Source organism: Saccopteryx bilineata, chromosome 2 (assembly GCF_036850765.1).
Source record: "Saccopteryx bilineata isolate mSacBil1 chromosome 2, mSacBil1_pri_phased_curated, whole genome shotgun sequence".
In the NCBI taxonomy this organism is placed as follows: Eukaryota; Metazoa; Chordata; class Mammalia; order Chiroptera; family Emballonuridae; genus Saccopteryx; species Saccopteryx bilineata.
Window position 1 is genome coordinate 334,179,377 of NC_089491.1, and position 14,276 is coordinate 334,193,652.

The following is a 14,276-nucleotide window of genomic DNA, read 5'->3' on the forward strand; positions in this document are numbered from 1 at the left end:
AAGCATCTCTTAGGAGCCCTAGATGGCAGGCTCACCCAGACATGGTGCCCGAAGCCCCTGCAGGTTGTTAGAGGGGCACCGGGCATGGCACAGCATGAGCTCATGCGAAGAACACTCATCTATGTCCTGAAGACCTGGGCTCTAGCATTGGCTGTACCACTTGCTATGTGCCTGGGTCTCTTGGCACCTCACAAGCAGTTAATGTGAAATGGGGCTGTGTTCTGGTCACCAGGGGCCCCCAGGGCCAGTGTGAGGATCAGAGGGGGAAGCCGTCCTCGGCCACTGCCGACGGTGGCTCCACGGGAGGAGGGCATTACAGACTTTCACGTTTCTGGGATGCTGATTTGCTCTGGAACCCTGCAGAAGTGCAGCTTTTAAAAGCTTCATTCTACACTTTTAAATGCACAGCAGTGGACTGGAGCAGGCTGTGATTCTGATTCCTTTGTAGAACCAAGAACAGAATCTGGGCTGAAGCTTCGCAAAGGGAGCTGCTGGCTCTGCAGTGGCGAGCAGGACGGGCAGGGCCACAGGGAGGCTGAGACAGACGTGCAAGCCAGCCGTGGTCAGCAGCCCCTCCAGGTCCTTGGCCGTGACTGGGCTGCCCAAAGTTTGAGTTTTTCCCTGCCACCGCAACCACGTGACACCAGGTCCTAGGATCCAAGTTTGAGACCCAAAGAGCTCTGAGGAACCCAGGTTCACAGAAATGCTGGCCCTTCAAAAAATAAACATCCTCATTATAGACACACACACACATACCCCTCACACACAGAGCAAGAGGAGAAGTGCTCCTGGGTCTTTTACCTTTTAACGTTAAACCCCATCAGGGTAACTTCAGTTCCCAGAAGTCCTGGGCACACACGTGCCCTAGGATGCAAGGCACTGGAAAGCAGGGTTGGCTCAAGGGGGACTGTTCTGGGCTCATCCAGGGATCTGAGACCCTGAGAAGCCTGTGAGCATCTTTTCAGAAGCAGCACTGCCCAGTCTGTCGGGCTTCAGGGCCTCTGCAGGACCAAGGACTGAGAGCCAGACACCTTCTCTCTGCCTGGGTTCTGGGTGGGAGCAGGAAATGCCAGGGCTCCATGTCACAGATACTCATTCTGGGGGAGAGAGCAGCCTTCAGAGATGGCAGAATTTAAAGCGAGTACAAGTTCTGGGGTGCCAAGCCCACAACTTTCATTTCCAGGACTCCATGCCTCAGAAAGCCCCCTTTCTCAGGAAGGGCACCCCCTCTTGGGAAGCAGCAGGACTGAGGCTGCGGCAGGAGGGTGCTGGGTGAGGTTACAGTTGGATGAAGAGACCCAAGCCCCACTGACAGAGCTGGGGCTCCTCATGGAGTTTTTAAAGCACTTGCCTTGTGTGAATACTCACATGACCCACACAGATCTCTTCGTTCTCCTTTTGGCTGGAAAATGAGTGCTCTACACTCCAAAGCTCTTTGGGTCCAAAAACTCTGTTCTGATTCTGAAACCTTGTTGTTTCTTGGGTTGATGTAGTTTTTCTCTCCAGATACCATACCCTGTGATATGTATTGTTTCAGAGCCCAGATGGAATTGAGTCACAAAGTGTCTGAGTGAGAACCTACTAGTTCAGAGAACCTGATTTTACAGATGAACCTGCACAGCTAGTCCATGAGAGATGAGGCTGCACAGCCAGTTAATGGGAGATGGGACTAGAACTCACAGTGCTGGTTCAATCCGTTGGTCCACTGCACCCTGGGCTGAGGAGCCAGTGAGAGCACCTGCAAAGAGCCTGGTCAATGTTTTGCTTCTGAGCACTGGAGGCAGCCAGGGTAGCTTGAGGCCTGAGGTGTTCTTCACACCGGATATTTCCTAGGTGGCCTTGACGCCCTCTCCCTGGGTAGATACAAAGCTGGGCCTACTGCAGAGTACATGAGGATGCAGCAAGAAAATAATGGAGTGTGGGGAAAATGAATAAGGAGAGGAAAACAGTGGAGAGTTAGGGGAACGAGAACATGTGACCAAAGGACCTCTTCCCTGGGTCTTAAGGGATTTCTGACACAATGCAATCCAGTGCCAAATATTTTCCAATAAACTAGGCAATATTGCCACCTGGTGGTCATTGCAGGCATGTGCTTCAGAAAGGAATGGAAATGCAGCACTAATCCAGGGGTCTTTTGATGCAATACCCACAGCTGTCCCCTCTTTGGTTGAGGCTGGCACCAAGAACCCCCAGGGGCGCCTGTTGAGGCAGACTGGCCACCAGCAGAAAGCTGCACTGTGAACCCCAGGCCAAGTAGGTACCATTTGCTCAGCACTAGTTGACAGGATAGAAGATCAAGGCTAACAATAACAGGGGAGCCATGCCTGTTGATCCCCTTGGGGGAAACGGGCTCTTCAGGCTACAGGCTCTGGTGAGACCTCACAGCCAGGCCGGTTTATAGCCAGCAGTCACCTGCTGCTCTAGGTACACAGGCCTGCAGGCAAGACCTCCTGGTTACTACTCCCTACACAGGACACTCCCTTCCCAAGCTAACCCAGTCTGCCTTGTAGGAGCTTCTGCATAAAAAAAATAAAAAATAAAAAATGCCAGTTCCTGCTCAGGAGTCGGATGAACAGAAAGGATGTTTTAAAAATCAGGCTAAGGAATCATGGGGGCTGTTATCTTATTTATCAAGGTCCAGCCATTTGCCAAGGTATATACACATTTTATTTAAAAAAGTTTACAGTTTTCATTATACACAACTATTAAGAGGTTCTAGTTAGAGGAGGCGTTTGTCCTGTTGACAGAAGTGCCCACAGAGCATCACAATGCAAGGAGGAAGGTGTGGGTGGGAGGGAGGAGTTAGAGGAAAAAATGAGTGATGAAAAACTTAGATTTCAATTAAGGGCTGGTTAAGTCCCTTTAATCTCTTCAAGTATCACACAATATGTACCAAATACAATCAGTAAAGAGTGGCCATTTATTCCGAAGGCCACGGCCAAGACGAAGGTTTGCAGAATTAGGAGTCCTGGCCCCTCCTCAGATGAGTGGAGAACCTTCACACCTGAGGGCTGTTAGCTCCCTTCCCCCAGGGGCCTCCACTCCAGCCAGTCTCTGATGGGGTCACCACCAGTGTTCCGGCCAGAGGAAATAGGAACATGGATTCAGAAGTCCAAAGAACACAGGTCTTTGTGCCCAGTCAGAAATTATTTCAGTCAATAGGGCTGTGAACTCCTTTAGGAAGCTGATGAAATAAAATTAACGGCTTTCCCTTTTCTGAGTTCCTAGAACGTAGGAGGGTCACATGCCATATAAAATCTAATACTAGTTTCCAGAAACATGACCGATGGAAGCGAGTGGAGGATGTTCTTCGTGATTCTCAGGCACCCTAACAGGAGGCTTAATAAAAAGCAGGTGTCAGGTCAAGGCCAGCAAGGGCTTCAGGGATACTTTGAGGGGAAAAAAAATTCCTTCAAATGGAACACTCTCCAGAGCTTAGATCAGCCAGTTGGCAATTAGAACAGCTTTTGAAGTGGAAAACTGTTAGGTACAGGAGCGGTATGTGGCAACTTCTGGTCATTATCAGGCTAGTATAAAATGCTGGTTGAAACGGCACAGTAACCTCAAGGGGGGCAGGGAGATAAAAAACGCCAGCCTCTCGAATGGCCACCAATACACACGACCCATCTTGCAGCAGCCATCTTACTTGTTGGTGTTTGGGGAGAGACTGGGCTGTCGCTGAACGGGGGCAAAGAACGGCCTGCGCTGCTGAACCACAGATAGGATTTCAAAAACTGGGAGGACTAACAAGGGCTGGGAGCCTGCCAGGGCACTGACTCACCGCTCCCACCTGTAAGAGCAGGAACGCTCAGCCTCTCTGAGGGACTCCAGGTGCTGTTCTGAGTGCGCTGACAATCCGGAAGAGCTTTTGTTGCTGAAACACCCTTGACTGAGCCTGACTCTCCCATCTGTTTTGGGGGGCCCAGAGTCCTCAGATGCACACCAGGCCTCTCCCCATTCCCTCTGCACCTGTACGTGTGGTCTCCTACAGCTACCTCTTCTGGGTACAGGGAAGGGACAAAAAGTTAGCATTAAGATGGGATTCTGGTCAACTTATCAAAAGTCAGTTTTGCAGTGGACAGGAAAAGACCCACACAGAGCCAGAAACAAGCCTGGGACCAAGGGTAGTGCTCCAATTAGACAGACTTGCAGACCTAGAAAGTATAGCTTGATGCGAATAACATCTCCAGAAGCCTCCAGTGCTAGTAAGAGAGAAGCCCTAACTACACCTTCACCACAGACTTGGATGGGCACACCAGACACGGAGAAACGCACGCACAGTTGCCACACTCAGATCTGCTTCTTAACCCTGCGACCTCCCCCGCCCCGTCTTCACTGAGGACCCCGGCACCAGCGTGTGCTGGAGCTCTCAAAAGCAGTCAAGCTGACGTCTTTTCCTTAGAAAACTATGGATTTGGTCGGGAGCAGAGATGTGACACTGCTCACATATCTTCCCTAAACTTGGTTCTTCTAGTTTTTTTGGACAAGATTTAAAGCAATTATCTCATTATTTTTTGAAAGGTAATTAGAACACTATTGTTTATACAATATTGAAAAAATACAATTTTTTATTGTTTGAACTCAAATCACCACCCAGCACTGTAAGCTTACCCTAAGTCGCACCTACAATAACGGTTATAGCACAAGCAAACTGCTAACTCAGCAGGTAAGCAAGGCGGTGCCAGCAGAGACCCTCCCCCCAAAGTAACGAGAAGACACGTGCTAGATAAGAGTTAAAGTACACCATTACATGTTAAATAGTTAATACTACCCTTCCAACAAGCCACAGATGCTAGATAGATAACTCAGCACGGTTAACTAACCACAGCCCTACATAACTGCACTTCAATTTTTTTTTTTAAAGAAAACCTTTTGCTTCATGCCCGTAATTAACATAAAATAAGTAAATTCTTTGTCTTTTTTTATTTAGGAAAATAATCATGCTAAAAGCAAGTTGTATTTCATATAGATTTTCAAAGAAAAGATTGATTGTGCTTTTTGAATAAAAGACAGGATATCTTCCCATCTTATTGACTCAAATCGACTCAAATCTTGTGGAATACAGCACTTCTAAACTAAAACACACATCAGAAAGAAAAATTAAATGATCCCAGTGGGACTTTCAAAAATTGTTTTTAGAAGGTTTTTAGGATTGACTAATTCTGCTCTTGTTCTGTTGGCTGCGACACGGGAGAATGCAGAGGTGCCGTCTAGAGCCCCCCACATTCAGCCGCCAACACTCAGATGGGAAAGAACCCTGACGAATGCTGAGCTGAGTGAACATTTCATTAGCAGCCATTTTCAACTATCCGATCCCTCTTAACACACAGGAGAGGCTTCTTCCTTCAGAACCTGTTTCACTGCTACATCCTATTTCTGAACCCTTTCCTCTCAGTCACACTGAAAAAAAGCTATGTTTTCCCCATGGAGCGTCACTCTGGGTATAAGAACCTTTATTTGTTCCAATTAGCACTCGTTTGAAATTGAGAACGTGTTGTGGGTCTGAAACACCCCTTCCCCGCGCCCAGGATGATGCTCAGGCTGCTGCCACCCAAACCCAATCCCAAACCCAAACCCACACGTGAGCGCGAGCACCCAGGAGTCCCGGCCAGCAGATAGATGGTCTTGGTCTTCTTCCCGGGCCTAATGGGGCACCGAGCAGCTGTCCGAGGAGGAAGCCATCTCCTGGCAGGTGACGATTAAATCTGTAACCTGTCTAAGCACAGTTCACACACACACCAAAAAAACCAAACAAGCCCCCAAAACAAAATTAACCCACAACCACCCTCACATTTCAAATTAAAGCTCGTAGTCCAGGATAGCGGTCTCAAAGTGGCCGACAGCCGGGGAGGAGGCTGCCGTGCGGGAGGAGGAGGTGTCTTCCCTGTCCTTGTCCTCAGAAAGGGCTGCATTACAAGGCCGACCCAGGAGAGGGGGTCGGGAGCGGAACACACTTCCTGCGGCTCTCCAAAGCATCACACTTGAGGTTGCAGGGCCGCGTAGTGAGAAGGACAGGGACCTACAGATAAAAATGTACTTAAAACCCGAGTCAAAAATTGTTTTACATTTCAATATTCCAATTAGCTCCCTGCTCACACTGTGGCTGCACGGTCACGGGGCTGCCTAGGGCTCCTGGGAAGGGGCGCTCTGGCTGGCGCAGCTGGCTCTACACGCCCGCAGCAGGCCTGTCCTACCCTATTTTTTCCTTTCCATTTTGAAAAAGCACTATTCTATCTTCACATCCAAGAGCTGGTTGGTTTGGTTTGTTTCTTTGGAAGCAACTTTTTCCTGTTCTTGTTCCTCATGTCTGCCTACCAGAGCGGATATTTTGTTTGCCAGTTCAGTAGCACACAGGCTGACTTGGCCAAATGGACGTGTGAATGCATGCATTCGGACTGCATATTGCTACCAAAATGGAATGTGGGAATATGCTATGCACCTCAGGTTGAGAAATGACCAAGAAATCAAGATCTAAAGGGTGATATATAATATATATATATCAATGCTATTATTCATAAAAACCTTGTTTAGTAATAAAAAAAATTGCTTTGTTTAAATATGAATATTATAGTCTGCTTCTCATGGGTAGGAAATAATAGTCTTTCTGAAAAGCAGGTGCCTTTTCTACTACAACTCCATGTCTTGGGCCTCGTCTTCTGAGAAGTCAGACATGGAACTCTCTGACGAGCTGTCGCCGGTGCCCTCTTCCTGCTCCTTCAGCGCCTCCTCCGTGGCGTACTTCTGGATGTACTCTGTATGGGGCGGGAGAGAGAGTGACTGAGCAGGCGGCCCTGCTACAGCGGCCCGAGCTGGCAGGTCCCAGGGCAGTCCCGCTCCCCTCACATGCCGGGGGTGACAGTGACCGCTGCGGTCACGAAAGCTAAGGACAGGACTGGAGTTTATGCATTTTGCCCCATTAGTAAGAGAAGTAAAGCAGGACATGTGACTTGTAGGGGAGTGAATACAACTGTGTGACCATCCTAGAATTCCCTGGGCCATCACTTCCCAGATGGATAAACACCTGCCGGGGGATGAGCCCCCTGGGGGGGGGGGTGCATGAAGGGCACAGGAAGGTCAAGGAAGGCCAGGACGGCGGTCAGTGGGGTCAGTGGCAGATGGCCTCCAGTCCCCTCAGCTTCCCTGCGGGTTGCCAGGACGGCTGCCCTCCTCTACACTTGACGGATTGGGAAAGTGTGACCCTTGCATTTTCTTTTAACTTTTTCTACTAATGAAAGGATTCACCTCCCAGATAGCACTAAACTCGTTACGATTCCATAGTAATTTATAAGGAAATGCAGTTATATAATTAGTCAGCCCAGCTCTATTATTTTAGAAATAATGTTAGTTGAAACAGATTCTGCCTGTCTGGTTTTTGAAGTAGCTGGTAAGTCTCTCAATCTGACGGGAAGGAGCTACTAGCTGGACACACAGCTAGCTCAGGTGACTTTATCACGTATTATTTACTTGAAGATTTATGCTGCTATAACCTAGGCTGAAAAAAATCTTAAGAACTGCTGAGGAAAAAACAAACTTGTTCTTAAAGTCTCTAAGTGCATACTGTTCTCAAGTAAACAGCCTACACAGACCATGAGGAGACAAGGCAGCTAGAATCCTGCTCATAATGCCAGCAGGAGAAAAAACATGTCTGCGCACCCTGAAGCTTTGTTTTTGCTCTCGTGGAACCGCAGGGATGAAAGGGAAGAGGGGGATAAGGGAGACGCACGCAGCCAGGCGACGTGGAAGGACTCAGTGCAAGAACCTAGATAAGCCTGTTCTTCATACTTGTAAAAGGCTGTTTAAAAGAGTAAGTGACAGACCATATGTGGCCAAATCTGGCCCTTTACAAAAAAGTTTGCAGATTTTTGACTTGAGTCCTACAAATTCATAGTAAAATTTTACAATGAAATAATAAGTTGAGGGGGAGGGAAGCCCCTGACTAGATAGAAAATCATTAGTTTACCTTTTAGAATGAGAGAAATGTTTATTAAAGCCCTAGAAATTCTATTTTTACTCTCTAATGGGTTGGCTACTAGCACTGACCAGGTAGCTCAGTTGGCTGGGGCGTCGTCCCCATACTCTAAAGTTGCGGGTTTGATCCCCAGTCAGGGCTTGTACAGGAATCAAGCAATGAATGAATGAATGGGTGGAACAATGGACCGCTCTCCACCCCCCTCACCTCTCTCTCTCTAAAATCATTAATGGGTTGACTCCTTCGTTTCTCCCTTCATAGGAAGATGCTGCACTTTGACACTGTAATGTGATACTATCAGCCTTATTAAGTCTATTCAAGGAAACACATGCCTATTAAGTGTCTACTGAGAAGGCCTTTCAGGAGAGAAGAATGAAGAACAAGGTCATGACTATGAAGAGAAAAGGCAGCTAGCTGCTAAGTGCCATCAGAGGGAAGCATGGCGGATGGCCCTCCAGCCCGCAAGTCAGGAAGAAGTCATAGCTGCCCTGACCCCTGAGAGAATTGTGTCGCTGCAGCCAGGGGACACAGCTCCAGGGAAAGCCACAGCCTTGCCAAAAGCACGGGGAGAAGGACGTAGCTGGGTATTAAAACACAGCATTTTGAGAGAACTACATTTGTTTTCTTTCTTTAAAAAATTTTGAAGCAAATAAAATGTGCAGGTTCATTTGCTGGATGGTTGGTACACGGATGACTATGGTGCCAAGATTTTCCCTGACCAGGTAAGAAAAAGAAGCTAGTTGGGGGTCTGACACTCATCCAATTGTCAAGTACTGATGCAGGTAGAGGGGTGAAGGCGAAGGTTACCTCGCACACAGAGGCAGAGCCTGGTGTTGCAAGCTGATCTGGCGCTCAGTGAGGCTGCGCAGGGCACTATGCCGCTCCAGACAGCACCCATGAGGCCCTCTCCTATAGGCAGTCACACATTTACAAGAGAAAACAGGAAACAGTAGCTGAAACTCAGTATGAATGCTGGTGATGCTCACGGTAAGAAAGGGTACATATGGCCCTGGCCGGTTGGCTCAGCGGTAGAGCGTCGGCCTGGCGTGCGGGGGACCCGGGTTCGATTACCGGCCAGGGCACATAGGAGAAGCGCCCATTTGCTTCTCCACACCCCCCCTCCTTCCTCTCTGTCTCTCTCTTCCCTTCCCGCAGGCAAGGCTCCATTGGAGCAAAGATGGCCCGGGCGCTGGGGATGGCTCCTTGGCCTCTGCCCCAGGCGCTAGAGTGGCTCTGGTCGTGGCAGAGCGACGCCCCGGAGGGGCAGAGCATCGGGAGGATGGATCCCGGTCGGGCGCATGTGGGAGTCTGTCTGACTGTCTCTCCCCGTTTCCAGCTTCAGAAAAATACAAAAAAAAAAAAAGAAAGGGTACATATGGCCCTGGCCGGTTGGCTCAGTGGTGGAGCGTCGGCCTGGCGTGCAGGAGTCCCGGGTTCGATTCCTGGCCAGGGCATACAGGAGAAGTGCCCATCTGCTTCTCCAACCCTCCCCCTCTCCTTCCTCTCTGTCTCTCTCTTCCCCTCCCGCAGCCGAGGCTCCACTGGAGCAAAGATGGCCCTGGTGCTGAGGATGGTTCCATGGCCTCTGCCTCAGGCACTAGAATGGCTCTGGTTGCAAAAGAGGAACGCCCCAGAGGGGCAGAGCGTCACCCCTGGTGGGTGTGCCGGGTGGATCCCGGTCGGGCGCATGCGGGAGTCTGTCTGACTACTTCCCCATTTCCAGCTTCAAAAAAAAGCAAAAAAAAAAAAAGAAAGGGTACATATACCGACCCGCATGTGATGTCAGGCGTGGAAATATCCAGTGGGCAGCTTGGAGACAGGTCACATCTAGACATACTCCTGGAAATCATCTACCTGGAGGAGACTGTCTAAAGTGAGGGGTAGCCTGACCTGTGGTGGCGTAGTGGATAAGGCGTCAACCTGGGAACGCTGAGGTCGCCGGTTCGAAACCCTGGGCTTGCCTGGTCAAGGCACATATGGGAGTTGATGCTTCCTGCTCCTCCCCCCTTCTCTCTCTCTCTCTCTAATGAATAAATAAAATTTAAAAAAAATTCAAAAAAAAAAAAAAAAATAAAGTGAGGGGTAAATGGGCTTTTCCCAAAGGGTGGGGGAAGGAGGAGGAGGCAAAAGGATCAAATCTTAAAGACAGTGACTGTATTTGAGAGCGGAATCAAATGTTTCCAGAAATATAAGAGGTAAAATACCAAAGCTGCAGAGAGGTCCATGAAAACAGGTCATAAGAAGCATCCAAAAGATTAGGAAGAAATGAGATCACAGATTCAGTATAGGATGGGAAACAAACTAGACCTCAGGAGTTTAAGGCAAGGAACCAAAAAATTTGAAAAGAAAATAAATAGCAAGACTCCTAAAGGAATCCACAGGAGCAGACAAAGGCTTCAGAAATGGGGTGGCCTCTGAGAGTCTAGGGGAAGGAGGGACCAGGAGGAAGGAGACACCTGGGAGGACAAGACGGGACAGCTCCTGGTCCCTATTGCAGGGGTGGACAGATGTAAAGGTACAGTAGGAAGTTGGGGTGGGCTCAGCTTTGACAGCCTGATTTCCTCAGATTACTTAGGAAGACAAAATGATAGCCAACATCAACCTTTCTGAAAGCTAGAACTAGCCATTCCAGGGTACAAATGCAGGCGGGGTCACTTTGTAACTGGTTCTATAGAGCAGGTACGTACTGAAACAAGACCAGAGTTAAATAGCTGCAGCATAATGAACACAAGATAGAAATGTGCTCCATGAAGAGATGTCTGGGCTGCAGACGCTGTTACGTGATTCCTTTGTCAAATTTTTAATACAGCCATAATAGAATTTCATCTGGTTGAAACTGATGGCCCTTTTCCTGAAATACATGTTTATCTGGCTATGTAGACATTCAGCTGCACAAATTAGATAATTTACATAGCACCTGAGACCTAAGTAAATTAGAGCAGATTTATTTCTACTACACCTCAACAAAAGTACCAAACAAGGCTCTGCAGAGACCAGCGAAGACGAGAAAAGGAACACATCCCACGGGTAGCCCCAAATACTTGTCTGTCTCCCACCTGCACCGTTCGGAGGGAAGACCTGTCTAGTCAAGCTCTCCTGGATGATTTCTACTGCCATCTCTTGCGAATGTACCTCAGAGGAGGCCCATGCTTTACAGAAGCTAAAGTTCTGAACTGCTAGGCAGATGAGCAAGTGATGCTAGGAACAGGGTAGATCCCAATGCCTTCCATTTGTTAAGATGAACCAGCTTATTTTCATGGACTGTGAGTTGTTTCCCTTTTTGGTGGAACTTGACGCACCTCGACTTTTCTCAGGACAGTTCTCAAGCAGGCAGAGTGAGCACAACATGATGAACACTGGTAAGCCTACAACCTGTGTGACGCTTTAAATGTTTTTTGCAACTGCAATTTTCTTTTTATGACATCTATGTCCTGTTAGCATGTAAACTGTTTAATAGAAAAGAGGATTCTAAACTGCTGATGAACTATTTCAGCAGTTCCTCCTTCTTCGAAGACTTGTATGTCAACATAGAGCTCCATGTTTTATAGGACATACTTGAGCTCACTCCATGCTCCCTGTAGCACAAGGGAATGCCCTTGTTGATCAAGCTACCCAAAAGAAAATTGTTTGGAGCAACCATGACAGATCGAGCAATTCAGTCTCATACTATTCATCACCAGAACGCTGCAGCCCTATGTAAACAGTTTCAACTTTCTCAGGAAGCAGCATGGCAGTTTGGTAAATCCTGTCCAAGGTGTCCTATACTACAATCTGTCCCTTCATTTGGAGTTAACCCTCAAGGACTCCTACCAGGACAACTTTGGCAAATGGATGTTACTCATATACCTTCATTTGGCAAACAGTCCTATGTCCACGTTACAGTGGATACCTATTCTGGATTTATAGTAACCTCTATCAGAACAGGAGAGGCTGCTAAGCAGGTTATAGCTCATTGTATGCATTTTTCTATTATTGGATTTCCTAAACTGGTTAAACTGACAATGCTCCTGCATATGGAGCAAAAGCATTTACTGTATTTTGTCAAACCTTTCAAATTATGGGTATTTCTTACAATTGTTAAAGTCAAGGTATTACTAAAGTGTACCCAACAAATATTTTAAGGTCAATTTAAAAAAAATTTAAAAGGGGGGAGTCATATCCTAGAACTCCTACAGGTCTACCATACCATGCTTTTTACTTAAAAAATTTTAAATTTCTTTTGAACGCTGATGAACAGGAGATGCCAAATCTTCTCCTGCAAACTTCTATTTTCTTTTATTTGATCTAGCTAATAACACTGTTTTGTCTTTTTCTAAATAGCTCCAGATATACAGAAAAGGTTTATATAGGGGGATGGTGATCCTCAAACCCCTCAGCGAGATCTTCTGAGCATGGCCTTTAAGGTACCTAGAGGCAGAAAAGGCCCAATAGAGATCAGGTGAATTACCAGCTTTTAGGATATGCCCTTAAAGGCTCCAATGCCCCAAAGGGGTCTCATAGGAATCCATCTGGGTCCTGCTTCAATAGTGGAAAGGAAGGTCATTGAGCTAAAGCCTGCCAGACTTACATGCCTCTGCTGTGAGGAAAAGGGACACTGGAAGGTAGGCTTCCCCCTTGCTCCTCTAAGAGAGGGTTTAGTCTCTTCCAGCCCTGCTCCAGCCACCTATGACCTAACCTTGCCCAGAATGTTGGGGTTTGCCACTGAAGGCTGAAGGTGCCCAGGGCCGTTGGCCCCATCTACAACACTATGGACAAGCCTAGGGTATTTCTTCCAAGAAGCAGGTAAACTGATCTCATTTGCACAAGGGCCACTTAACTATGTCTTGCCTGAATAGTCAGGTTTTTTATTCTTCCCTCAAAGATCTCTGTTGTGAGTGTTGATAGTCCTATTTTCTGCTGCTTTGTTCAATATATAGTGTTTCCTTTATTCCTCCTACCTCAATGCCCCACTCATATTTCAGGCTGGGACCTACTCCTAATTTAGAGCTCTCTCTCCCCCTTTTGCCTACTTCTATTGTGAATCTACCTTTGCCACCCAGCTTAGTGTATCCCAAGGTTCTCTTTACCAGGCCACAGTTGCAGAGCTCTAGGGAAAAGCACCCTGGTCTCATCTCTCCAGGCAGAGGAGAACAGAGGCTCTATCTCCACACATGCTGCAGATGGCTTTTCCAGTCTACCTGAATCATTACCAGCTAGACGCAGTGGTCACTGGGACTTGGACGTGAGCTGCAAAGTACAGAATTATGACAACAATTCCAGTGCCATATGGACTTTTCCTGGATATGGACTTTTTCTGGACTCCTGTTCCTTCCAACAGCTCCTAACGGACTGAACTGGGGTTGGGTCGCATTCGCAGGGATTTGGAATGGTGTTGATGCCAACTTGGACTTGGTGAACATGTTAAGGACACTACTCTTTTATGGATTCTTGCTGTCTGTATTGGCCAAGAGTTAAGAGTTTACTTAAAGGCTTTATCACAGTAAAAAAAAAAAAAAAAAAAAAAAAAAAAAAAAAATATATATATATATATATATATATATATATATATATAAGATGTGGCACATATACACCATGGAATACTACTCAGCCATAAGAAATGATGACATCGGATCATCTACAACAAAATGATGGGATATTGATAACATTATACAGAGTGAAATAAGTAAATCAGAAAAAGCCAAGAACTGCATGATTTCATACATTGATGGGACATAAAAACGAGACTAGGAGACATGGACAAGAGTGTGGTGGTTATGGGGGGGGGAGGGAAGGAGGGAGAGGGGAAGGGAAGGAGGGAGAGGGGGAGGGGGAGGGGCATGGAGAAAACTAGATAGAGGGTGACGGAGGACAATCTGACTTTTGGTGATGGGTATGCAACATAAGTGAATGAAAAGATAACCTGGACATGTTTTCTTTGAATATATGTACCCTGATTTATTGATGTCACCCCATTAAAATTAATGAAAATTTATGTATAAAAATTAAAAAAAAAAAAAAAAAAAGAGGATCCTAAATCCTAACCTAGAGGATGAGGAAACTAGTGCTACTGTCGCTAACACACTTCTAACCTTAACAGTGCATTTCAAGTTTTAATAGAAAAATCCCGCAGCGCCAGGGCGCTGGGCCAGGCATCTGCAGTAAGGGAAATCTGCCTAGATGACAACTTCCCAAAGTAAAAGCAAATCAGTTTGGGACCAAGAAAAAAAGCCAGCTATTTTTAATTCAATAAGTAAAATGATATAATTTTTTAAAAGTCTAATAATGGATTTGGCAATTATTTTCCAAACACCCTAAGGTAATTGTTTTC

General features: G+C 46.9%; 1 protein-coding gene across 4 annotated transcripts in view; it reads right to left on the reverse strand.

The window, feature by feature from the left end:
* Positions 1 to 2,653: 2,653 nt before the first annotated feature.
* UBE2H (ubiquitin conjugating enzyme E2 H) overlaps positions 2,654 to 14,276 on the reverse strand; it is a 113,403-nt gene continuing 101,780 nt past the window's right edge. For all 4 annotated transcript variants that reach the window (XM_066262305.1, XM_066262302.1, XM_066262304.1 and 1 more), the window contains one exon: positions 2,654 to 6,752. In XM_066262305.1, coding sequence (XP_066118402.1) covers positions 6,628 to 6,752 — 125 coding nt within the window. In that variant the 3' untranslated portion in view covers positions 2,654 to 6,627. The remainder of the gene's footprint in view (positions 6,753 to 14,276) is intronic.